Source organism: Somniosus microcephalus, chromosome 19 (genome assembly GCF_052327205.1).
Source record: "Somniosus microcephalus isolate GS21.2 chromosome 19, FLI_Smic_1.0, whole genome shotgun sequence".
Classification (NCBI taxonomy): Eukaryota; Metazoa; Chordata; class Chondrichthyes; order Squaliformes; family Somniosidae; genus Somniosus; species Somniosus microcephalus.
In genome coordinates, this window is record NC_141005.1 from 62,971,404 (window position 1) to 62,998,790 (window position 27,387).

General features: G+C 45.3%; 2 protein-coding genes across 9 annotated transcripts in view; one reads left to right on the top strand and one right to left on the bottom strand.

The window, feature by feature from the left end:
- LOC147104525 (coiled-coil domain-containing protein 117-like) overlaps positions 1–26,515 on the top strand; it is a 73,659-nt gene extending 47,144 nt beyond the window's left edge. For all 4 annotated transcript variants that reach the window (XM_085961898.1, XM_085961894.1, XM_085961895.1 and 1 more), the window contains one exon: positions 26,258–26,515. In XM_085961898.1, the coding sequence (XP_085818024.1) occupies positions 26,258–26,285 (28 nt within the window). In that variant the 3' untranslated portion in view covers positions 26,286–26,515. The remainder of the gene's footprint in view (positions 1–26,257) is intronic.
- Positions 1–27,387, bottom strand: part of LOC147104526 (uncharacterized) — a 127,260-nt gene that overhangs the window by 2,258 nt on the left and 97,615 nt on the right. For 3 of the 5 annotated variants that reach the window (XM_085961892.1, XM_085961889.1, XM_085961891.1), the window contains 3 exons: positions 26,389–26,472; positions 22,473–22,675; positions 8,522–8,597 (listed from right to left, as the gene is read on the bottom strand). In XM_085961892.1, the coding sequence (XP_085818018.1) occupies positions 8,522–8,597; positions 22,473–22,675; positions 26,389–26,472 (363 nt within the window). The remainder of the gene's footprint in view (positions 1–8,521; positions 8,598–22,472; positions 22,676–26,388; positions 26,473–27,387) is intronic. The other 2 variants (XM_085961890.1, XM_085961893.1) reach the window with 2 other exon arrangements.

Genomic DNA, 27,387 nt, shown 5'->3' on the forward strand with positions numbered 1-27,387 from the left:
AAGGTCTCTCTGCTTATCTACACTTTTCAAAATCGTGCTGTTTATAGTATACTGTCTTTCTATATTAGTCCTCCCAAAGTGCATCAATTCACACTTCTCCACATTGAAATCCATCTGCCATGCTTCTGTCCATTTCACCATCCTGTCTCTGTTATCCTGAAGCCTATAACTATCCTCATCACGATCTACTACTTTGCCAATTTTCATATCATCTGCAAACTTTATAATGCTGCTTCCCTACACGCGCGTCTAGGTCGTTTATAAAAATTGAAGAGAGTACTGGACCTAAAACTGACCCTTGGGGAACACCCTGAAAAATATCCATCCACCACCCCGCTTTGCTTCCTGTCATTGAGCCAATGTTGTATCCTTACCGCCACTTTCTTAATTCCATAGGCTTCCATCTTAATAAGCCTCCTGTGTGGCACTTTGTCGCATGCCTTCCGAAAGTCCATGTGTATAACATCTACTGCACTACCTTGATTAACCTTCTCTGTTCCTCATCAAACAATTCAATCAAGTTAGACAGACACGATTTGCATTTAACAAATCCATTACTGGTTCTCCTTGATTAACCCATGCCTTTCCAAATGAAAGTTTATTTTGTCCCCGATAATGGTTTCTAATAACTTCCCCACCACTGACATTGGGCTGACTGGCCTGTAGTTTCCTGGTTTATCCCTCTCCCCTTTCTTGAATAGTGGTATAACATTAGCAACCCTTCAGTCCTCCGGCACTACTCCTGTATCCAATGACAATTGAAAGATTGTGACCAATGCCTCTGATATTTCGACCGTTGCTTCTTTCAGCCACCCAGGATACATTCCATCGGGACCAGGTGACTTACCAACTTTCAGTAATGCTAATCTGTTTAGTGCATCTTTATCTATTATTATCCGATCCATAACTTCCCTCTCTTTTAATGTAACCTTCACGTCATCCACTTCCTTTGTGAAGACAGATACAATATACTCATTTAATACTTTTGCCATGTCCTCTGCCTCTACATGAAGATTTCCCTTTGGGTCATTAACAGGCCTGAACTTTTTCCCTAGCTAACCACTTACACTTTATAAAAAGGTTTAGGGTTCAATTTAATGTTGCCTGCTAAACCTTTCTTGTAACCTTTCTTTGCCTCCCGAATTAACTTTTTCAAGTCCCTCCTGTACTTTCCATAATCTTCCTGGTTATTAACTGAATCTTGCTCCTGACATTTGTTTATAAGCCTCCTTTTTCTGTTTTGTTTTAACTTTTATTTCCTTTTGACATCCAGGGTGCATTAGCTTTGGATGCTCTACCTTTTCCCTTCAAAGGAATATGCCTAGTTTGTACCTGAACTATCTCTTCCCTGAATGTCCTCCATTGCTCTGTTACTGCTTTACCCTGCAATCGCCTTTTCCAATCTACCTGTGCTACGTCCCCCCTTAAATATTCCCCAGTTGAACATTTTTACCTTCGATATTTTCTGGTCTCTTTCCATAATTACTTTAAATCAAATTATGTTGTGGTCACTATTAGCTAGATGAACTCCTACTGTAACACACTCCACTTGCCCTATTTCATTTCCCAGAACCAGATCCAATTCTGCTTCCTTGTTGAACTGGAGACATATATGCACAGGAGAACTTAATCAATATATCAGAAATTCCTTTCCTTCCCTACCCTTAGCAGTCCCAGTCTATATAAGGATAATTAAAGTCTCCTAATATTACTAATCTATTTTTGTTACACGCCTTTGTTACATCTAGTAAATCCTTTCTTTTCAGAACTGCAACATCATTCTTAATCAATCCTTCTCTATCTACAGGAACGGTATCATAGTGGTAACGTCACTGGGCTAATAATCCAGAGACGCGAGTTCAAATCCCACCACGGCAGCTGGGGAATTTAAATGCAGTTACTTAAATAAATCAGTAATGGTAACCATGAAACTCAGATTGTTGTAAAAACCCATCTGGTTTAGGGAAGGAAATCTGCCATCCTTGCCTATATGTGACACAGCAATGTGGTTGACTCAGTTGTAACAAACCGCTATGAAACTCCATCACTATCCCTGCAGGGGTGGCGGCACAGTGGAATACAGTCGGGAAGGAGTGGCCCTTGGAGTCCTCAACATTGATTGTGGACCCCATGAAGGTTCTCCTGTGCACATGTCACACTGAGGAGGACACCCGCCATCGTGTTGTGTGGTACCACCACAGATCTAGCAGCTCAAAACTGGGCATCCATGAGGCAGCAGCAGAATTGTATTTCACCACAATCTGGTAACCTCATGGCCCGACATATCCCTCACTACCATTACCATCAAGCCAGGGGACCAACCCTGGTCCAATAAGAGCATGCCAGGAGCAGCACCAGGTGTACCTAAAAATGAGGTGCCAACCTGGGGAAGCTGCAACACAGGACTACATGCATGTTAAGCAGCATGCTATAGCCAGGGCTAAGCAATCCCACAATCAACAGATCAGATCAAAGTCCTGCCACACCCAGTCATTAATGGTGGTGGACCATTAAACAACTAACGGGAGGAGGAGGCTCCATGAATATCCCCATCCTCAATGATGGTAGAGCCCAGCACGTGAGTGGAAAAGACAAGGCTGAAGTGTTTGCAACCATCTTCAGCCAGAAGGGCCGAGTGGATGATCCATATCAACCTCCTCCTGAGATCCCCACCACCACAGGAGCTAGTCTTCAGCCAATTCGATTCACTCCACGTGATATCAAGAAATGGCTGAGCTCACTGGATACAGCAAAGGCTGTGGGCCCCAACAACATCCCGGCTATCGTGCTGAAGGCTTGTGCTCCAGAACTAGCCGCACCTCTAGCCAAGCTGTTCCAGTACAGCTACAACACTGGTATCTATCCGACAATGTGGAAAACTGCCCAGGTATGTCCTGTCCATAAAAAGCAGGACAAATCCAATCCAGCCAATTACCGCCCCATCAGTCTACTCTCAATCATCAGCAAAGTGATGGAAGGCATCATCGACAGTGCTATCAAGCGGCATTTACCAATAACTTGCTCACAGATGCCCAGTTTGGGTTCCGCCAAGACCACCTTAAACATTCACTCCCTCCACCACTGGTGCACCGTGGTTGCAGTGTGTACCATCTACAAGATGCACTGCAGCAACTCGCCAAGGCTTCTTCGGCAGCACCTTCCAAACCCGCAATCTCTTCCACCTAGAAGGACAAGGGCAGCAGGCGCATGGGAACACCACCACCTCCAAGTTCCCCTCCAAGTCACACACCATCCTGACTTGGAAATATATCGACGATCCTTCATCATCACTGGGTCAAAATCCTGGAGCTCCCTCCCTAACAGCACTGTGGCAGTACCTTCACCACATGGACTGCAGCAGTTCAAGGCGGCGGCTCACCACCACCTTCTCGAGGGCAATTAGAGATGGGCAATAAATGCTGGCCTTGCCAGCGACGCCCACATCACATGAACGAATAAAAAAAAAAAAAAATCATTCCTGAATACTTGGTAGCCAGAAATATTAAGAACCCATTCCTGGCCTTGTTTGAGCCGTGTCTCTGTTAATGCAACCACGTCATAATTCCCATGTAGCAATTTGTGCCTGCAGCTCACCAACCTGATTCATTACACTACGGATATTGATGTACATACAATTAAATACCTCCTTCGTCACTTTTGCTATTTTCCTCAATCTGGTCCCTGCAATTTTTGGGATATTTCTAATTTTACTGCTGTTTATATTTCTCTATCCTCATTTCTGCTCCTTTCTGGTTCCCCTTGAGGAGTTGGAGTGGAGGGAAATGTACACCGAAGGCCTGTATGAAAATTACCACTTCATACTGAGGACCTATTGCCAGACCACCATAATGCTGTAATTCACATGGGCTCAGCCTTCAGACGTGTCCTGGTGCAGGAGTATAGCAGCTTCACCAAGTCACAAAGAAACTGATGATCAATGGTCCAATTTGCTGAACAGTATTTCCAGTTAGGGATTAGAATAATTTTGGGAAATTGGTAAACTTTTAGGATTATGGGTTGGGGTTAAAGCCACTTTTATACAGCGATCTCTTAACTGATTCCATTTGTATGGGAAATTAAAAAGGCACTTGCGTGTGAGGGAAAAGGTATACGTTGGGGTAACAAAGGGTGAACTCAACGATGCATGTGAATTATACTCAACACCATCACTGGCTTTTAAATAGAAAATGTTATATTCTCCATCACTGTCCTCTCTTACCTTCAATAAATGAATATGTACACAAAGCCAGTATGCAATTAAAATCCACTGTGTTACTGATGACTCAGTAATTATATGCATGCAATCAATTACGTTGCATACTATTCTGGGGGGGCGGGGGTGGGTGGGGAGAGCTCCTGTCTTATCAGGATGGGTGGTTGAAATGTTACTGCCAACTCACCGAGGAGCGTTATTTGAACTCATCTGATTAGACTTCATATATTGTAAAACTTGTTGGAACCTTAAGTTAATGAAATTAATCCTAAAAAGAGATAAAGTATACCCTACATCACAGACTATCTAAGATAGGAGCAGGAGTAGGCCATTCGGCCCCTCGAGCCTGCTCCGCCATTTAATGAGATCATGGCTGATCATCCAAACTCAGTACCCTGTCCCTGCCTTCTCCCCATATCCCTTGATCCCTTTAGCATTAAGAAATATATCTAACTCCTTCTTGAATATATTTAATGAATTGGCCTCAACTGCCTTGTGTGGCAGAGAATTCCACAGGTTCACCACTCTCTGGGTGAAGAAATTCCTCATCTCTGTCCTAAATGGCTTATCCCTTATCTTTAGACTGTGACCCCTGGTTCTGGACTCCCCGCCATTGGGATTATCCTTCCTGCATCTAGTCTGTTAGAATTTTATAACTTTCAATGAGATCCCCTCTCATTCTTCTAAACTCCAGCGAATATAAGCCCAATCGACCCAATCTCTCCTCATACGTCATTCCTGCCATCCCAGGTATCAGTCTGGTGAATCTTTGCTGCACTCCTTCCACGGCAAGAACGTCCTTCCTCCGGTAAGGCGACCAAAACTGCACACAATACTCAAGGTGTGGTCTTACCAAGGCCCTGTACAACTGCAACAAGACATCCTTGCTCCTGTACTCGAATCCTCTTGCTATGAAGGCCAACATACCATTTGCCTTCTTAACCGCCTGCTGCACCTGCATGCTTACCTTCAGCGACTGGTGCACAAGGACACCCAGGTCTCGTTGCACTTCCCCGTCTCCCAATCTATTGCCATTCAGATAATAATCTGCCTTCCTGTTTTTGCCACCAAAGTGGATAACCTCGCATTTATCCACATTATACTGCATCTACCCAATCACCCAACCTGTCCAAATCATACTGGAGTTTCTCGGCATCCTCCTCACAGCACACACGCCCACCCAGCTTTGTGTCGTTTGCAAACTTAGAGATATACATCTAGTTCCTTTGTCTAGATCATTAAAATATATTGTGAATAACTGGGGTCCTAGCACCGATCACTGCGCTACCCCACTAGTCACTGCCTGCCACTCGGAAAAAGACCCGTTTATTCCAACTCTTTGCTTCCTGTCTGCCAACCAGTTCTCTATCCAAGTCAGTACCTTACCCCCAATCCCATGTGCTTTAACTTTACACGCTAATCTCTTATGCGGGACCTTATCAAAAGCCTTCTGAAAGTCCAAATACATCACATCCACTGGTTCTCCCTTATCTATTCTACCAGTTACATCCTCAAAAAATTCCAGTAGATTAGTCAAGCATGATTTACCTTTTGTAAATCCATGTTGACTTTGTCCAATCCTGTCACTGTTTCCAAGTGCTCTGCTATTACATCTTTTATAATGGACTGTAGCATTTTCCCCACTACTGATGTCAGGCTTACTGGTCTATAATTCCCCGTTTTCTCTCTACCACCTTTTTTGAATAGTGGGGTTACATTAGCTACCCTCCAATTCATGGGAACTGTTCCAGAGTCTATAGAATTTTGGAAGATGACCAGCAATGCATCTACTATTTCTAGGGCCACTTCCTTAAGTACCCTAGGATGTAGATTATCAGGCCCTGGGGATTTATCGGCCTTCAATCCCGTCAATTTCCCTAACCATTTCCCTACAAATACTGATTTCATTCAGTTCCTCCCTCTCATTAGACCCTATCTTCCCCGACATCTCTGGGAGGTTATTTGTGTCCTCCTTTGTGAAGACAGAACCAAAGTATGTATTTAATTGGTCTGCCATTTCTTTGTTCCCCCATTATAAATTCCCCCGATTCTGACTGCAAGGGACGTACGCTTGACTTCACCAATCTTTTTCTCTTCACATATCTATAGAAGCTTTTACAGTCAGTTTTTAATGTCCCCAGCAAGCTTCCTCTCGTACTCTATTTTCCTCCTCTTAATTAATCCCTTTGTCCTCCTTTGCTGAATCCTAAACTGCTCCCAATCCTCAGGTTTGCTGCTTTTTCTGGCCAATTTATATGTCCTCTCCTTAGATCTTATGCTATCCCTAATTTCCCTTGTTAGCCACGGTTGAGTCACCTTTTTTGTTTTATTTTTATGCCAAACAGGGATGAACAAATCCTGTAGTTCATCCATGCGATCTTTAAATGTTTGCCATTGCCTATCCACTGTCAACCCTTTACGTAACGTTCCCCAATCCATCCTAGCCAACTCGCGCCTCATACCATCGTAGTTTCCTTTATTTAAATTCAGGACCCTAAGTCTGAGTCAACTACTTCACTCTCCATCTTAATGAAGAATTCGATCATATCATGATCGCTCCGCCCCAAGGGGCCTCGCACAAGATTGCTAATTAATCCTTTCTCATTACATAATACCCAGTCTAAGATGGCCTGATCTCTAGTTGGTTCCTCGACATATTGGTCCAGGAAACCATCCTGTATACACTCCAGGAATTCCTCCTCCACAGTATTGTTACTAATTTGGTTAGCCCAATCTATATGTAGATTAAAGTCACCCATGATAACTGCTGTGCCCTAATTTCCCGTTTAATGCCAGCCCCAACCTCAGCATTCCTGTTTGGGGGTCTGTATACAACTCCCACTAACGTTTTCTGCCCCTTGGTATTTCTCAGCTCTACTCATACAGATTCCACATCGTCAGAGCTAATATCCTTCCTTACAATTGTGTTAATCTCTTTAACCAGCAATGCTACCCCACCTCCTTTTCCTTTTTGCCTGTCTTTCCTGAAAAAACAATGAAGGGTTAGAAATTAAGCAAGGGAATCACTTAGATTAGAGATAGAGAACAAAGATGCTGCAGGATTGTAAAGTGGGGGAGATGGACTGGAGGATTGGCGATGGAAACAGATGGACTGATGGATTGGAGATGGAAGAAACGATGGGTTCAAGAAAAGATGAATTGGTGTTGCAGGGATAAACAAGTGGAAGGATTGGAGATGCGCACTGATACTTGTTATCTAGTAAGTTCCTCGTAAGTGATCATCGTTACTTAACTGTGACTTGTTCTGGACTAATTATTGTGTGGGACCTTCCAGCAGTGCTCTCACTGGTGATTTAGAGTGGCCACTGAAGGTCAAGGGGTATAGGGTAAATGGTTCCAATTCAAAATATCAGCATGGAGCTTCAGTGCTGGGAGTATAGGCAATTTTGGTGCAGGATCCGTAGGTTTTTAAGTAAAAGCTACACTTATAGATTACAGGAAATCATATTTTTCCTTTGATGTCTGAATCTGACAAACTGCTGACAAACGTCCAGGTGCATGACTTCACGGACAGTTAGAGGCTCAGGTTACCAGACACACAGGGTCAGCCAACTAAATCTCAAACAAAGGATGCCTGGTTGGCTCACCGTTTGAAAAACTTGAGATTTTCACTGGCTGTGAATGCATGCCCCCATCCTGGTGTTACTACATGGAGATTGTTATCACCTTTCAAAACCAATATAAAACAATGTGCCAGCCCCACATGTCTGCCTGAGTGGGCACAAGGCAGAGTTGCAAAATCAGGAAAAACTAGAAAGGATTAGGTGGCACAAGTCACACTGATCTTACACATCTGAGACCTGGGTTCAGCCCATATTCATGAGACCAGTCCTTATTATCTACTGGCTGTAAGAATCCTAAGTGAAATGAATTGGGTGAGTCTCAAACCAGTTCCTAGAAGGCCACTCAAATTGTTTCTAAATTGGCATGTTCACTCAGAGAATTGGTGTGGGAAATGGAAGAATGGCACCCTGGTGCAGTTTGGAACTGAGACACATTGTTGGGGCAGAGGGAGTTATATTCTGCATCAGATCATGCTGTACCTGATGTACAGTGCTCCTAGATGCCCGAAATGGAGCATGTTCTTTTCCCCAGCTCGAACATCTTGTATGCGCAAAAAAATCACTGGGGAGAAGGGGAAATAGCAGGAAGAAAATGGTGCAAAATTGACTATTCCTGAATTTTCCTTTATGCTCCCCATAATCCCCCATGAGACGATCCTAACGTACCATTTGGATGGTATAAGTGAGGCAAACGGAGTACGTTTCAGTGAAATCAAAAGTTTACCATTGGCAGTTGGTGGATTTCATTTTCCAGCTTTTTGATCTCCCTTTGATGTTCACTTCTATCCTTGGAGAGGTGCCTGTAAAGGGAAACAGTGCTGGTTTGTAGAGACCGACCCACAGAACCGATTCCTTACCGTCCTCAACCCACAGAAGTAGTTCCAGCTACTATTCCTAATTAAATTAACATTTATTTCATTCATTTTTTGGAAGACTTCTCCCACTCCTTGTTGCACAATTCATCTCCTTCAACTGGAACAGCAGGCAGGCAACCTTTCCTTGTGGGACGTACTTCACTTTTACTCAGCACCTGTCCTGACAACTGGCCAAGAGCCATCATGTGGGAACATTGCAGTGCAAACATTCCCCATCACTGAACAGCCATGTGCACACATACCATGCCTTCCTCTTTGTAAATGATTTCCCCCTTATTAAATTATGATTTCCCCCTTATTAAATTATGCTACCAAGTCACCCTCTTTTTAATCATAGAAAGTTACAGCACGGAAGGAGGCCATTTTGGCCCATCGTGTCCACTCCAGCCAACAACGAGCTATCCAGCCTAATCCCACTTCCCAGCTCTTGGGCCGCAGCCCTGCAGGTTAGAGCATCCCATGTGCACATTCAAGTACTTTTTAAATGTGGCTAGGGTTCCTGCCTCTACCACCCTTTCAGGCAGTGAGTTCCAGACCCCCACAACCCTCTGGGTGAAGAAATCTCCCCTCAAATCTCCTCTAAACCTTCCACCAATTATTTTAAATCTGTGCCCCCTGGTTTTTGACCCCTCTGCTAAGGGAAATAGGTCCTTTCTATCCACTTTACCTATGCCCCTCATCATTTTATACACCTCAATAAGGTCTCCCCTCAGCCTCCTCTGTTCTAAGGAAAACAGACCCAGCCTATCCAGTCTTTCCTCATAGCTAAGATTCTCTACTCCCGGCAACATCCTTGTAAATCTCCTCTGTACCCTCTCTAGTGCAATCACATCTTTCCTGTAACGTGGTGACCAGAACTGCACGCAGTACTCCAGCTGAGGCCTAACTAGCGTTTTATACAGTTGAAGCATAACCCCCCTGCTCTTGTATTCTATGCCACAGCTAATAAAGGCAAGCATTCCGTATGCCGCCTTAACCACCTTATCTACCTGGCCTGCTACCTTCAGGGATCTGTGGACATGCACTCCAAAGTCCCTTTGTTCCTCTACATTTCTCAGTGTCCTACCATTTAATGTGTATTCTCTTTCCTTGTTAGCTCTCCCCAAATGCATTACCTCACACTTCTCCGGATTTAATTCCATTGCCACTGTTCTGCCCACCTGACCAATTTATTGATATCTTCCTGCAGTCTACAGCTTCCTTCTTTAGTATCAACCACACAGCCAATTTTAGTATCATCTGCATACTTCTTAATCATACTCCCTATATTCAAGTCTAGATCATTGATATAAACCACAAAAAGCAAGGGACCTAGTACTGAGCCCTGCGGAACCCCACTGGAAACAGCCTTCCAGCCACAAAAACACCCATCAACCATTACCCTCTGCTTCCTGTCTCCGAGCCAGTTTTGAATCCAACTTGACACTTTGCCCTGGATCCCATGGGCGTTTAACTTTGTGATCAGTCTGCCATGTGGTACCTTATCAAAAGCCTTGCTAAAATCCATATACACTACATCAAACGCACTACCCTCATCTACCCCCCTTGTTACCTCCTCAAAAAATCCAATCAAGTTTATCAGACACGATCTTCCCTTAACAAATCAGTGCTGACTATCCTTGATTAATCCATGTCTTTCTAAATGAAGATTTTTATCCTGTCCTTAAGAATTCTAATTTTCCCACCACCGAGGTTAGGCTGACCGGCCTGTAATTACTCGGTTTATTCTTTTCTCCCTTTTTAAACAAGGGTACCACATTAGCAGTCCTCCTGTCCTCCAGCACCACACCTGAAGCCAGAGAGGATTGAAAAATGATGGTCAGGGCCTCTGCTATTTCCTCTTTTGCTTCGCTTAACAGCCTGAGATACATTTCATCCGGGCCTGGGGATTTATCCACTTATAAAATATTATTCCCCTTTCTCTACACCATCCCTCACTGAGAAGGCAGTCTGGCAACCTGCTCACGGGTCTCTGCCAAATACGACTAGATAGCCTGTCAGAGGTTCACGAGACTGGCCCTGGAATATCTCTCATTTGACTTTCCATGCAGCAAAGATGTTCTGCTCACCAACCTTGCAGAACAGTACAGCCAAGGTTGAAAAACCAACATGTAGAGAATGCACCTGCCCAACACTGCATTACAATGGCACCGTTACATTCATTCGTATCTTCCCCTTTGCACAGTTCACGGCTCCCTGCCACATCTGAAGCCTAGGCCAAAGGAACAATTTAGCATCATCCAAACAGTTTTAGCTTTATTGCACTAATCAGAATGTCACTTACCGGGGTGGAGCAGTGCTGTAGTTTGCTGGACATAAGAACATAAGAAATAGGAGCAGGATTAGGCCACTTGGCCCTTCGAGCCTGCTCCGCCATTCAATAAGATCTTGGGCTCAAAGCTGTTGTGTCGGTACCTTTCTACCTAGACACAATTTAGGACTCAGAACCCAGAGATTCAAACATGAAGTGCTTTATTGGAAGAAAAGGAAGTTCTGGAAAGTTCCGAACAAAGACAGCTAAACTTAACCGAGAACACCCAACCATTTATCTCCTGTGACAGCGCCACCACAGGTGGGAGGAGAACACAATAGAACACACAATACATAACAAAAGCCACTTCCCCGCCCGCTCCCCATAACCCTTCACTCCCTTGTAAAAATCTGTCCATCTCCACCTTAAATGTATTTAATGACCCAGCCTCCACGGCTCTCTGGGGCAGAGAATTCCACAGATTTACGACTCTCAGAGAAGAAATTCCTCCTCTTCTCAGTTCTAAAAGGGCGACCCTCTATTCCGAGACTGTGCCCCCAAGTTCTAGATTTCCCCACGAGGGGAAACATCCTCTCTGCATCTACCTTGTCGAGCCCCCTCAGTGTCTTATGTTTCAATAAGATCACCTCTCATTCTTCTAAATTCCAGTGAGTATAGGCCCAACCTGCTCAACCTTTCTTCATAAGTCAACCCCTTCATCTCTGGAATTAACCTAGTGAATCATCTCTGAACTGCCTCCAATGCAAGTATATCCTTCCTTAAATAAGACCAAAACTGTATGCAGTACTCAAGGTGTGGTCTCACCAATACCCTGTACAGTTGTAGCAAGACTTCCCTGCTTTTATACTCTAACCCCCTTGAAATAAAGGCCATTTGCCTTTTTGATTACTTGCTGTACCTGCATGCTAACTTTTTGTGTTTCATGCACAAGGACCCCCAGGTCCCTCTGAACTGTAGTATTTTGTAATATCTCTCCATTTAAATAATAATTTGCTTTTTTATTTTTCCTGCCAAAGCGTATAACCTCGCACTTTCCCACATTATACTCCATCTGCCAAATGTTTGCCCACTCACCTAGCCTGTCTATATCCCTTTGAAGATTCTTTGAGTCCTCTGCACAACTTGCTTTCCCACCCATCTTTGTATCATCCGCAAACTAGGCTACATTACACTAGGTCCCTTCATCCAAGTTATTAATGTAGATTGTAAATAGTTGAGGCCCTAGCACCGATCCCTGTGGCACCCCACTAGTTACCGTTTGCCAACCGGAAAATGACCCATTTATCCCGACTCTGCTTTCTGTTAATTAGCCAATTCTCTATCCAGGCTAATATATTACCCCCAACTCCGTGAGCTCTTATCTTATGCAGTAACCTTTTATGTGGCACCTTATCGAATGCCTTCTGGAAATCCAAATACACCACATCCACTGGTTCACCTTTGTCCACCCTGCTCGTTACATCCTCAAAGAACTCCAGCAAATTTGTTAAACATGATTTCCCTTTCCTAAAACCATGCTGACTCTGCCTGACTGCATTATGATTTTCCAAATGCCCTGCTACAGCTTCCTTAATGAAGGACTCCAGCATTTTCCCAATGACATGTTAGGCTAACTGGTCTACAGTTTCCTGCTTTCTGTCTCCCTCCTTTCTTAAATAGGGGTGTTACATTTGCGGTTTTCCAATCCGCTGGGACCTCTCCGGAGCCCAGGGAATTTTGGTATATTGCAACCAATGCATCCACTATCTCTGCAGTCACTTCTTTTAAGACCCTGGGATGCAGGTCATCTGGTCCAGGGGACTTGTCATCTTTTAGTCCCATTATTTTACCAAGTACTGTTTCCCTAGTGATAGTCATTGTCTTTAATTCCCCACTCCCTGTGGCCCCTTGATTATCCATTATTGGGATGTTGTTAGTGTCCCATACCGTGAAGACAGATACAAAATATTTGTTCAGAGTCTGGAGTTCCCATGTGCTCTGTGATTCCTCACATGGCTGGGGAATGTGTGGGAAAACAAAGGACATTTTTTTTTAAGTCATAGGTTCTGCCCCATTCCACTCTACCCAATGTCTTATTGGATGGCTACAGATTGGCACTAACAGAGGCCTGGGAACAGGCTGTTCACCCACACAGTGGGATCCATAGAGGCACCTGAATAGAAGAGAAAATATTAATGAGAAACCCACATGCTTTCTTCATAACTGCAGCACCTCCGACAAAATGGGCAGAACTCAAAGCGATCCTTGTTAATGGTAGAATTATTTCAACGTAAACAAGAACCTAATGTTTATTTTAAAATATAATATAACGAGTAGCAGCACTCCTATCCTTTCCCAGGCTGGGAGCTCTAGGATTTAGAATATCTTTTCACCCTTCTCCAGATGCCGGACCTCACTTACCCCCCCGCCACGGACACCATTCGGGTCTGTCGCAAATGCCGAAATGAAATGGCAGTGTGGTTAGATCTTTTTGGGACTGTTGCTCCTGGTTAAGCAATGCCTCGATTTAAAAATTCTTATCTTTGTTTTCATTTCAAAAGTACTTCATTGGCTGTAAAGTGCTTTGAGACGTCTGGTGGTCGTGAAAGGTGCTATAGAAATGCAAGTCTTTCTGTTTTTTTCAAATCCCTCCATGGTCTCGCCCCTCCCTATCGCTGTAATCTCCTCCAGTCCCACAACAGCCCCCTCCCAGAGATCTCTGCGCTCCTTCAATTCTGACCTCTTGAGCATCCCTGATTTTAATCGCTCCACCACTGGCAGCCGTGCCTTCAGCTGCCTAGGCCCTAAGTTCTGGAATTCCCTGCCTAAACCTCTCCCCCTCTCTTTCCTCCTTTAAGACACTCCTTAAAACCTACCTCTTTGACCAAGCTTTTGGTCACCTGCCCTAATATCTCTATGTGGCTCGATATCAAATTTTGTTTGAACGTGTTGTCGCCTCCCAAATCTGTGTACATCTTTCCTGCAACTCCATGTTTGAATCCCTCCAATCAGGTTTCCGCCCTTGTCACAGTAAAAAAAAAGGCTCTCATCAAAGTCACAAATGACGTCGTTTGTGACTGTAACAAAGGTAAACTATCCCTCCTCATCCTTCTCGACCTGTCTGCAGCCTTTGACACGGTTAACCACTCCATCCTCCTCCAACGCCTCTCCACCGTCATCCAGCTTGGTGGGACTACACTCGCCTGGTTCCATTCTTATCTATCTAATCGTAGCCAGAGAATCACCTGCAATGGCTTCTCTTCCTGCTCCTGCATCGTTACCTCTGGTGTCCCCCAAGGATCTATCCTTGGCCCCCTCCTATTTCTCATCTACATGTTGCTCCTTGGCGACATCATCCAAAAACACAGCATCAGTTTCCACATGTAAGCTGATGACACCCAGCTCTACCTCACCACCACTTCTCTCGACTCCTCCGCGGTCTCTAAATTGTCAGACTGCTTGTCCAACATCCAGTACTGGATGAGCAGAAATGTTATCCAATTAAATATTGGGAAGATCGAAGCCATTGTCTTCGGTTCCTGCCACAAACTCCATTCCCTAGCCCCCGACTCCATCCCTCTCCTTTGCATCTGTCTGAGGCTGAACCACACTGTTCGCAACCTTGGTGTCATATTTGACCCCGAAATGAGCTTCCAACTGTTACGTCCGTGTGTAATTGAGACACGGACTGCAGGAGTTGGTTATAACAGGTGTTTACTGAATGGAGACAAACTGGAACTACTATACAAAGTTACTACACAGGCTTATATACAGGGGTGGTCACTACTAGTACTGCAGTATACAGGGGCTGCAGAATATAGTTCCTTCTGCAAAGTACATACACTACAATTCCTCCCCTTTTAGCTAAACAGTACATAACATTCGATTAATAATTAAATAACATATTTACAATTACAGTTGCTATATACATTAGCTGAAGTTAAGCAATTATAAATTCAGTCTTTGAGGCGGCTTCCTGATTCTGTCTGGATAACGCCTCTTTGGGGTATCAGGTTCTTCTGGCAAAGTTGATTCGGGATCAACGTCGTTGTTTGGTTCGTCTGCTTCCAATATCACCGATTCTGAGGTAGATGCAATTGGTACTTTGGTTTCATCACCAGGTGTATTGGATCGTGGTGTGGATTTGACGTTTTCCAGTGACTCTAGAATCTGGTCAGCATGGCGTCTTACAATGCTCTCTCCAACGTCCACGGTATACATTAGAGGTCCTTGCCGTGTGCAGATCGTTCCTGGCTGCCATTTCTCTGTGCGGTAGTCCCGGGCCAAAACTGGTTGACCTATCTTAAAACTCCTGGTCGGCCTTTCATTCATATTCTGAAACTGCCTGTTCTCCACATCTCTTCTGATGTTTGGCTCAACCAAATCCAAGCAGCATCTTAGTCTTCGATTGAAGAACATCATGGCTGGAGTTTGGTTGGTAACCGCATGTGTCGCATTCCGGTAGGCAAACAAGAAGTTATCCACCTTGTGTTGTAGGGGTATGTCTTCATTACACATTGCCTTGATAGCCTTCTTGAATGTTTGAACGAACCTCTCAGCCAATCCATTGGTGGCTGGATGATATGGTGCGGATGTGTAATGCTTAACACCATTGTTCTTTAAGAACCTCCGGAACTCTTCAGACACAAACTGTGGTCCATTGTCGGAGCAAATCTGTTCAGGCAGCCCATTTCTGGCGAATATGGTTCGTAAGACTGTGATAGTTTTTTCTGTGGTGGTTGAGGACATTTTTATTACCTCTGGCCACTTTGAATGTGCATCCACCGCAATTAAAAACATCGAGTCCATAAATGGACCAGCAAAATCAATGTGCACCCTTTGCCATGGAGATGAGGGCCACTCCCATGGATGTAGAGGGGCTTGTGGTGGGGCGTTTTGGACCTTCTGGCATCCTGTACAGCTCTTGGTCATCTCTTCAATTTCTCTATCGATTCCCGGCCACCACACAAACGCTCTGGCTAAGTTCTTCATTTTTACCCCTCCCAGATGACCCTCATGAAACTCATTGAGCACTCTATCCTTCAATTTGGGTGGAATTACTACTCTGGATCCACATATCAAGGTTCCTCTGCACACTGACCGCTGTTCTCTTCTCGGCGAGAATGCTGGCAACAGTGGTTCGCCATGTGCTGGCCATCCCTTCACCGTTAAATCATAGACCCTGGAGTGTGTCGGGTCATTTCGTGTTTCCTTTTCTATGTTTGCATTCGTTACAGGTAGACATTCGACTATGGTCGAGTGGAATATCTCCACAGGATCTACTGCAGGTGCTTCTTCCACCGTCGGCAACGGTAGGCGCGACAATCCATCAGCATTCCCATGCTGTTTAGTTCCTTTATACTCGATGTCATATTGGTGTGCCCCTAGGAAAAGGGACCACCTCTGTAGCCGTTGAGCTGTCATTATCAGGACGCCCTTCTGAGGGTTGAAAATGGAGACGAGAGGTTGATGATCAGTTAGTAGAGTAAATTTCTGACCGTGCAGGTAGTGATTGAACTTCTTCACCCCCCACACCAGGCTGAGGGCCTCTCTGTCAATCTGGGCGTAGTTACGCTCGGCTGAAGTTAACGAGCGCGACGCAAAAGCTATCGGCCTCTCTGAACCATCAAGGAATTTATGTGACAGTACCGCTCCAATGCCGTAGGGAGATGCATCACACGCCAGTCTTATCGGTAGTGATGGGTTGTAGTGAACCAATACTTCTCTTGAAGTGATTAGGTCTTTACACTTCTGAAAGGCCCGCTTACATTCATCGCTCCATTTCCATGCTACTCCAGTTTGTAGTAGGGCGTTCAGTGGGTGCAGAATTGTGGACAAATTCGGCAAAAACTTATGGTAGTAATTCACCAATCTGAGGAATGACCTCAGTTGCGACACATTTTCAGGCGCTGGAGCCTTAACTACCGCTTCAATTTTGTCAGGGGACTTATGCAACCCCTCTTCATCAATCACGTGGCCACAATACGATATCTGTTTCTTAAAAAACTCGCACTTGGGGCGATTGGCTCGTAGCCCATGTTCTCTTAGTCTAGTGAGCACCTGCTCTAGGTTGGCAAGGTGTTCACTGTCATTTTCACCTGTCACTAGGATGTCGTCCAAGTAACACTGAGTCCCCGGAATCCCTTGCAGGACTTGTTCCATCGCTCTTTGCCATATCGCCGGAGCTGATGCTACTCTGAATACCAGTCGATTATACTGGTAAAGACCTTTGTGAGTGTTTATCGTGTGATACTTCCTAGAGGATTCTTCAACCTCCATCTGCAAATATGCTTGTGCTAGGTCAATTTTTTAAAACGCTTCCCTCCAGATAGTGAGGTGAAAATATCTTCTATCCTCGGGAGAGGATACTGTACTGTGTGAAGGACTGGGTTCACCGTCACCTTGAAGTCCCCACAGATGCGAACCTTCCTTGGCTCCTCAGACTTATTGTTTAACGTTTTCTTCATGACAGGAACGATGGGTGTCGCCCACTCGCTCCAGTCTACCTTAGATAACACGCCTGCATTCTCCAGATTCTCCAGCTCTGCGAATTGCATACGGTACCGGTCTTGCTTTGAAAAACTTGGGAATTGCATTCTCTTCTATTTTTATCGAGGCGGTTACGCCTTTAAGAGTTCCCAGTTCTTGTTGAAATACCTCTTTTTAGCGTTAGCTAAGATTTTTGACAATCGTCCAGGTGTGACGTCGCCATCCTTTTTACCAGCCACAGTCAGTGCCTGAATGGAGTGCCAGTCTAAACTTATCTTTCTGATCCATTCACGTCCCAATAACGGTGGTCCACCATCTTGCAGTATGTACAGATACAATTTCTGTATTTCCTTGCCGTTGTATTCGACAGGCACCCTTATTTTCCCTCTGGGGTATACTTTCTGCCCCGTATACGTCTTCAAGACAATGGATGTCTCTTTCATAGAAACATAGAAGATAGGAGCAGGAGTAGGCCATTCGGCCCTTCGAGCCTGCTCCGCCATTCAACGAGATCATGGCTGATCATCCAAACCCTAGCACCCGGTCCCTACACCGACAGCCATCCCACCCAAGCCCTATCCCCGTAACCCCACGTATTTAATCCCCCCTAACACTAAGGGCCAATTTTTATCATGGCCAATCAACCTAACCCGCACATCTTTGGACTGTGGGAGGAAACCGGAGCACCCGGAGAAAACCCACGCAAGCACGGGGAGAATGTGCAAACTCCACACAGACAGTCACCCGAGGCCAGATTTGAACCTGGGTCCCTGGCGCTGTGAGGCAACAGTGCTAACCACTATGCCACCGTGCTGTGTGAGAATAGCCGCTCGTAGTCTCGTCGATTCATGACGGTCAGGGCTGATCCTGTATCCAATTCCATTTTGACTTGGGACCCTATCGTGAGGGTGACCCAAATGGTTCGGTGATCCTCTTTTGCGATTACGTTGTGAAGTTTGAGACAGCTTAGTCTCTTGTTCCCGGATTCACTCGCTCATCTGGTCTTCGGAACTACTGTCCGTCATCTTTTGTACTTTCCTGTACGGTTCCTTAGTAGCCTTTTTGTTGTCGTTAGTCTTCTTCCCGGACCTGCAAACTCGTGCAATGTGTCCCATCTTTCCGCATTGCCTGCATGTTTTGTCCTTGGACCAGCAGTCCTTCTGGTCATGGGTTGTTCTGCCGCAGCGATAACATTTTTCAAATCCCCGTGTCATTTCATGGGTGCCGTATTCCTGTGGCTTTTGCTGTATTTCCGCAGCTCCCCTTGCTGCTGCTTCGTACGATACTGCCACGCTGAAAGCCTTATCTAGCGTCAGCTCTTTCTCCGAGAGTAACCTCTTCTGGGTTCCTTCACTCAGGAGTCCACAGACAAATTTGTCCAGTAGGGTATCCGCCAGTCCTGCTCCGAACTGGCAGTGCTTTGATAGCTTGCGTAGTTCCGTAAGGTAATCAGCATTGCTCTCATCTTTATGCTGATTTCTCTTGTGGAATTTAAATCTTTCTGCTATCAGCAGCGGTGTAGGATTTAGGTGTTCCTGTAGGATATCAACAATTTCGTTAAAACTCTTCGCCATCGGTTTGGCTGGAGTGATCAGGTTCCGCAATAGGCCGTACGTTCTTGCACCCATTAAGTTCAGTAGTACCGATGCCTTTTTCTCATCGGCTACTTCATTTGCCTTGCAATAAGTGGTCCAGTCTTCTATTGCATTATCGAAGGCAGTGATATTGCCAGTCTTCGGCATCTTGGAGATCTAAGATGGCACCTCCCGCGCTTTGCCTTCTTCCCCGATTGAACAAAATGGCACCTCCCGCGCTTTGCCTTCTTCCCCACTGGTTTAAGATGCACCTCCCGCGCTTTCTGTCTTCTCCGCTGCTGCTAGCGCTGTTGCTGGCGTTTTTATGCCTTGATGGCGACGCCCTATGGTCTTCGCGCACTTCCCCCCCGCGCTGCTGCTAACGCCGCTCTCCACGGTCCCCGTGGCAAACTGCAGCTCCTCGCGGCTTTCTGCGCTTCTAATTTCTTTTATTTTAATTACTGTTCCTGTCGTCAGAGCAAACCCTATGGGACACTTTCCTCCCTCTTCTCGGGTCTGTATGCTGCCCGGCTTCGTAGCACCGGCCGCGCCCTGTGTGCTCCACCCTCTCTCTCTCCTCTTCCCAACAACGCTGCTCGGCCCCGTTGAAAAGCCACCCGATCGAGCTCTAGCCCGCCACAGCCCAGGAAGGATCAGTGTACTACCTACCACCAGCCCGATTAGCTGGAACACCATAGACAGGATAACCAAGCCCCGCTCTTGACAGCCTCTCCTGCAAATCTTCGAATTCGATGAATCAGAGGCGGTTGCCCACGGTCGACGCCCGTTTCTTCTGTTTGTTTGTTTTTTCTTCTGGCCTCGACCTCTAACAACTTCGCTTCAGGGATGGATCCCCATGAGGTGGTGCAGAACTGTAGGTAAGTTTGGATCTGTTCGTCGCCAGTGTTACGTCCGTGTGTAATTGAGACACGGACTGCAGGAGTTGGTTATAACAGGTGTTTACTGAATGGAGACAAAACTGGAACTACTATACAAAGTTACTACACAGGCTTATATACAGGGGTGGTCACTACTGGTACTGCAGTATACAGGGGCTGCAGAATATAGTTCCTTCTTCAAAAGTACATACACTACACCAACCACATATCTGCACCGTAACTGAGACCGCCTATTTCCACCTCCGTAACATTGCCCGTCTCTGCCCCTGCCTCAGCTCATCTGCTGCTGAAACCCTCATCCATGCCTTTGTTACCTCTAGACGTGACTATTCCAACACACTCCTGGTCGGTGTCTTTCTATCCTACGTAAACTTGAGGTCATCCAAAACTTGGCTGCCCGTGTCCTAACTCGCACCAAGTCCCGTTCACCCATCACCCCTGTGCACGCTGACCTACATTGGCTCCCGGTTAAGCAACGCCTCAATTTTAAAATTCTCGTCCTTGTTTTCAAATCCCTCCATGGCCTCACCCCTCCCGATCTGTGTAATCTCCTCCAGCCCCACAACCCCCCACCCCCAAGCTTTTGGTCATCTGCCCTAATTTCTCCTTATGCGGCTTGGTGTCAACTTTTTTTTTGTCTCCTGTGAAGCGCCTTGTGACGTTTTACTACATTAAAGGCAAGTTGTTGTTGTGGAGTTGGGACTGGTGAGAGTTAGGGCTCAGGGAAGCTAGGCAGGAATAGCATGCTGGTTCCAGATCCACTGGACATCCAAGGGGAGTAATCCTGCACAAAGTGTCAGCAAGCAGAGTCATTTGAGCAAAGGAATGCTGAGCTTGAGGAGCAGCTAAGCATATTTCACAGTACAGGGAAGGAGGAAAGGCATCATGAAGGTATCCTCCACAAGGCGGTCATCTCATAAACGGCAGGGATAGTGCAACAGACTGGAAGAAATGGGTGACTGGCTACAGGACAGGCAGGAAGAAAAGGGAAGAGCAGGAAACCCCTGTGAGACTGGGATTGTCAAATAAATTCTGAGTGCTAACTGTGGACAAAGATGGACCTACGTGCTCTTTTCTCCAGCACTAACATCTTGTATGCACAAAGGAGGGTAACCAGAAGGCAAACCATAGAGACAAGCAGCAGGCGGTCCCAAGGGAACAGAGTGAAAGTAGGAAAGACAGACGGATGGTAGGTGCAGGTGATTCATTCATTAAAGGGATAAATTTTCCCTTTTAAGTGACTGAGAGTCCGAAATGGTGCGTTTCCCTGAAGGTGCCAGGGTTCAAGACTTAATTGCACGATGGAAAAGACTCTGAAAGGGAGGTCGGGTGGTTGTGACCAACAAGGAAGGGGAATCACAGAATCACAGAAACCCCACAGTGCAGATAGAGGCCATTTCGGCCCATCGAGCCCGCACCGACACATATCCCACCCTATCCCCGTAACCCCACGTATTTAATCCCCCTAACACTAAGGGTCAATTTATCATAGCCAATCAACCTAACCTGCACACATTTGGTAATACTGGATTTGGTGTTAATTAATGAGGTGGGGCAACACTGCATTTAGTATTAATGAGGAGGGGGCAATACTGGATTTAGTATTAATGAGGGGGCAACACTGCATTTAGTGTTAATGAGAGGGCAACACTGGATTTACTATTAATTGACGAGGAGAAGTGATACTGGTTATAGTATTCATTAATAAGGAAGAGAGATACTGGATTTCGTATGAATGAAGGGGTGGTACTGGATTTAGTATTAATGAAGAGGAAGGGGAGAGACTGGACTTGGCATTAATTAGGAGGGGTGGTCGTGAATTCGATACTAATTAATCAGGAGGGGCGATAGGGCCAAGCAGTAGTTAGCGACTATATGGGGGTGAAATTCAACATTGGCGGGGACGGAAGGCTGGAGGTAGTGGATCGGCTACCCTTCATACACCCAGTCAAAAGAAATAAAATCAGGTGGGGTGTCCGACAGCTCCATTGTGGGGCTGGAACCCAGAACCACCTCTGTGATTTTGTGTCTGGTTAAAGAGACATAAATGCTGGGATCTGGGAAATACTGACCACACATAAGAACTGACCACATTTAAGGAAGAACAGCGAAGAATATTCTTGATGGATTTTTGGCTCCCTCTTCCTGTGGTGCCATAAGCAATTGGCTAGGTTGCCTGTATATTAATCTGGTCCTGGGGGGTACCCGTAACTTTTTTGGTGGCAGCAAGAGTTGGGTGGAGAGGGTGTTGTGTATGTGGGTGGCGCTGATGGGTAGAGCTTTGGTTACCAAATTGGTGCCAAATGGAACAGAGAGAGGCTAGCAGAAAAAGTTCAATCATTTAGTTTGGCAGGCACATCTATGGTTTTCTCATGTACACAGAGTTCCCAATCTCAGTCACCCGGTCAGGAAGAGATGCTGAGTGAAACCCAGGTGCTTCCTCACAGAGACAGAGGCAAGAATTAGGAAAATAATTCTCATGCTCCTCTTAGTCGCTGGTTCATGAGAACTGGGACCATTTCTATCTCAGGAGGGGATTAAAAAACAGGTTCTTGTCCACATTTAAAGAGGTGGAAAAGCCACGCACTTCTCAAGTTCTGCATTCGGTTCCTCCTCGAACTTGCGGGCGAGCTTGCAGGCGGTCCCATCCTTCCATTTGGCCATGTTCCTCTGGACTGCTCGTAACTCGTTATTCCTCTGCGGAAGCTGCTGCCGAGGCGCTTGCTCCTCTCCACCCCCGGAGTCCTTCAGTTGTGACCTCTGCAGTTTGCTGACTTCCTCAATGTGATCCTGTGTAATGGACAACGCGGGCGGGTTAAGCCTAAACATAATTTCTGTAGAAATTATTTTAAAAATTCTAAAACATTAAAACATTTGAACAGTGTGCTAAGTACTAGGCAAACTAATGAGATTAAAGGCTGACAAGTCCCCATGACCAGATGGCCTGCATCCTATGGTCTTAAAAGAGGTGGCTACAGAGATAGTGGATGCGTTGGTTGTAATCTACCAAAATTCCCTGGATTCTGGAGAGATCCCAGCGGATTGGAAAAAGGCAAATGTAACGCCCCATTCAAGAAAGGAGGGAGACAGAAAGCAGGAAACTATAGGCCAGTTAGCCTAAATCTGTCATTGGGAAAATGCTGGAATCCATTATTAAGGAAGTAGTAGCAGGACATTTAGAAAATCATAAAACCATGTTGACTCTGCTTGATTGTATTATGAAAGGGAAATCGTGTTTGACAAATTTACTAGAGTTCTTTGAGGATGTAACGAGCAGGGTGGATAAAGGGGAACCAGTAGATGTAGTGTATTTGGATTTCCAAAAGGCATTTGTTAAGGTGCCACATAAAAGGTTACTGCACAAGATATGGGGTTGGGGATAATAGCATGGATAGAGGATTGGCTAACTAACAGAAAGTTGGGATAAATGGGTCATTGTCAGTTGGGAAACCGTAACTAGTGGGGTGCCACAGGGATCAGTGCTGGGGCCTCAACTATTTACAATCTATATTAATGACTTGGATGAAGGGACTGAGTGTAATGTAGCCAAATTTGCTGATGATACAAAGATGGGTGGGAAAGCAAGTTGTGAGGAGGACACAGAGTCTGCAAAGGGATATAGATAGGTTAAGTGAGTGGGCAAAAATTTGGCAGATGGATTATAATGTAGAATTATCCACCTTGGTAGGAAAAATAGAAAAGCAAATTATTTAAATGGAGAGAGACTACAAAATGCTGTGGTACAGAGGGATCTGGGGGTCCTTGTACATGAAACACAAAAAGTTAACATGCAGGTACAGCAAGTAATTAGGAAGGCAAATGGAATGTTGGCCTTTATTTCAAGGGGGATGGAGTATAAAAGTAGGGAAGTCTTGCTACAACTGTACAGGGTGTTGGTGAGACCACACCTGGGGTACTGCGTACAGTTTTGGTCTCCTTATTTAAGGAGGGATATACTTGCATTGAAGGCAGTTCAGAGAAGGTTCACGAGGTTGATTCCTGAGATGAAGGGGTTGTCTTATGAGGAAAGGTTGAGCAGGTTGGGCCTATACTTATTGGAGTTAATAAGAATGAGAGGTGATCTTATTGAAACATAAGATTCTGAGGGAGCTTGACAGGGTAGATGCTGAGAGGATGTTTACCCTCGTGGGGGAATCTAGAACTAGGGGCATAGTTTCAGAATAAGGGGTCGCCCATTTAAAACAGAGATGAGGAGGAATTTCTTCTCTCAGAGGGTCGTAAATCTCTGGAATTCTCTACCCCAGAGAGCTGTGGAGGCGGAATCATTGAATATATTCAAGGCGGAGACAGACAGATATTTCAGCTACAGGGTAGTCAAAGGTAATGGGCAGCGGGCGGGAAAGTGGAGTTGAGGCCAATATCAGATCAGCCATGATCTTATTGAATGGCAGAGCAGGCTCGAGGGGCCAGATGGCCGACTCCTGCTCCTATTTCTTATGTTCTAATGGCTGCCATGAATATTTAAAAGGTCTTGCATTTTATTATTTTCTCAGACATACAATTTACCTGGAGCATATTACGATCAACATACGATCCTCCCCTCGCACCCCCCCCACCCCCCCCCCCCACAAGAAAAATTAAACTAATTACTAATGTAATTTTGGGGCTTTTGTATTCGAATCCAATCTGCAGAATGTGTCTCATTCCCTCAGTTCTCGATTGATAAGGGAGTCACTGGGGTAGATGCTGTAGACTTGCTATCTGGCTTAAAACTGGCATTGTGGATCGGCCTCTCGTTATAGAAACCGGTCAAATTCATTTCCAACACTTTCCAACTGCTTGCGATGGGACAAACCGCAGAGATGGGTTCCCTATTTACAATCGATATTATGACTTAGATGAAGGGACCGAGTGCAGTGTATCCAAGTTTGCTTGGTGATACAAAGCTAAGTGGGAAAGTAAGCTGGGAGGAGGACACAAAGAATAGGCAAAGGGATGTTGACAGGCTAAGTGAGTGGGCAAGAAGGTGGCAGATGGAGTATAATGTAGGGAAATGTGAGGTTGTTCACTTTGGTAGGAAGAATAGAAAAAGAGATTATTTTTTAAAAGGTGAGAAACTATTAAATATTGGTGCTCAAAGGGATGTGGGTGTCCTTGTACACAGCAAGCAATTAGGAAGGCAAATGGTGTGTTGGCCTTTATTGCAAGGGGGTTGGAATACAGGAATAAGGAAGTCTTGCTGCAATGATATAGGGCTTTGGCGAGACCACACGTGGAGTACTGTGCACAGTTTTGTTCTCTGAACCTCAGGAAGGATATACTTGCCTTAGAGCCGGTGCAACGAAGGTTCACTAGATTGATTCCTGGGAATGAGAGGGCTGTCCTATGAGGGGAGATTAAGTAGAAGGGGCCTATACTCTCTGGAGTTTAGAAGAATGAGAGGTGGTCTCATAGAAACATATACAATTCTGAGATGGCTTGACAGGGTAGATGCTGAGAGGCAGTTTTCCCCTGGCTGGAGTGTCTAGAACTAGGGGGCATCGTCTCAGGATAAGGGGTTGGCCATTTAGGACTGAGATGAGGAGAAATTTCTTCACTCAGAGTTGTGAATCTTTGGCATTCTCTAATAACCCAGAGGGCTATGGATGCTCAGTCATTGAATATATTCTTGGCCGAGATAGATAGATTTTTGGACTCTTGGGGAATCAAGGGATATGGGGATCGGGCAGGAAAGTGGAGTTGAGGTCGAAGATCAGTCATGATCTTATTGAATGGCGGAGCAGGCTCGAGGGGCCATATGGCCTACTCCTGCTCCTAATTCTTATGTTCTTATATTCAATAACCAGTGAATCCAACAGCTCAAAAGAATTGGTCAGTGTTTTTTAGCGAAGTGTGTTTCTTAAAAAAAAATGCAATATATTTGAGAAAAATAAAAATGCAAGAGGAGTTGGAACAATTCCAGCACCATGTAGACCGTGAGTCAGGTCGTGGGTTCAAGCTCCACTCCAAAGACTTGTGCCCAAGATCTAGGCTGACACACCCAGTGTGGTACTGAGGGAATGCTGCACTGTCGGAGGTGCCGTCTTTCAGATGAGACATTAACCCAAGGCCCTATCTGCCCTCTCAGGTGGGTGTAAAAGATCCCATGGCACTATTTCGAAGAAGAGCAGGGGAGTTCTCCCCGGTGTCCTGGCCATATTTATCCCTCAACCAGCATCACTAAAAACAGATGATCTGGTCATTATCACATTGCTGTTTGTGGGATCTTGCTGTGGACAAATTGGCTGCCGCATTTCCTACATTACAACAGTGACTACATTTCAAAAGTACTTCATTGGCTATAAAGCACTTTGAGATGTCCTGAGGTCTTGAAAGGTGCTATATAAATGCAAGTTCTTCCTTTCTTTACAGCACTACCGAGAACTCAAGAACAAGCTGACTGTGCTACATTACTGAAATTCATAATCCACCCTCCGTCTCGAAATACCACGTCACTCCTGATATTGAGGAATAACCCGGAGTTGGGGAATGGATGGAGTCACCTGGATCAGCCTGTCCTTGAGGGCGGCCAGAGCCTCTTCTTTTTCCAGCAAAAACTGTTCTTGCTGCTGTTTGACCTCTCGTTCCTAAAGACCGAAAATAATAAAATTGGGTTTGCAATAAAAAGGAGATTTGAAGAGTAGAACCGTGATTTTACTGAACTAGATTTTACTGAAGGTGAGGCGGATCTTAAATATCTGTCCTGTCCCTTGCTAAAAGGAGGGATTCTCCCTACTGGGACTTCCTTATAAAGAACACAGCTCCTCACTGGGACCTCTTCATGAGAAAGTCCCCTATTGTCTCGGTGCTTTTAACTTGCATGAATATACATCTTGTCTTTCGGTTAAGATGTTAAACCAAGGTCCCCTCCCGTCTGCTCTCTCAGATGGACGTAAAAGATCCCATGGCACTATTTCGAAGAAGAGCAGGGGAGTTATCCCCGGTGTCCAGGCCAATATTTATTACTCAATCAACATAACAAAACCGATTATCTGGCCATTATCACATTGCTGTTTGTGGGACCTTGCTGTGCACAAATTAGCTGCCGTGTTTCCTACATTACAACAGCGACTACACTTCAAAAATGCTTCATTGGCTATAAAGCGCTTTGGGACGTCCTGAGGTTGTGAAAGGCGCTATATAAATGCAAGTCTTTTTTTTTTTAAAAACCCCAACATTTCAGGTACAGTAATTCTTTTCCCAAATCCTCTCTGTTGGAAAAATGGTCACAAAAATCCCAAAGTGTGACACAGCCAGAGCGGAGGGGAGACTTTTATCTTATCAGTGTGCGCGGGACACAAACCCAGGCCCCACAAATGAAACGACACGCTCACTGTTACACCCTTTTGCTCAGATTGCTTCTGTTAACAGTTGGTCTGTGGGTTCGCCCTTAAACTGGAACTCTCTGTTTCAGGTTCTGTTGCAACTTCTTTAAAGGATTAAAAGATATCGACATCTTTACCAGCAATCAAGAGGTTGCTGCTTTCATCCCACTGATGTGT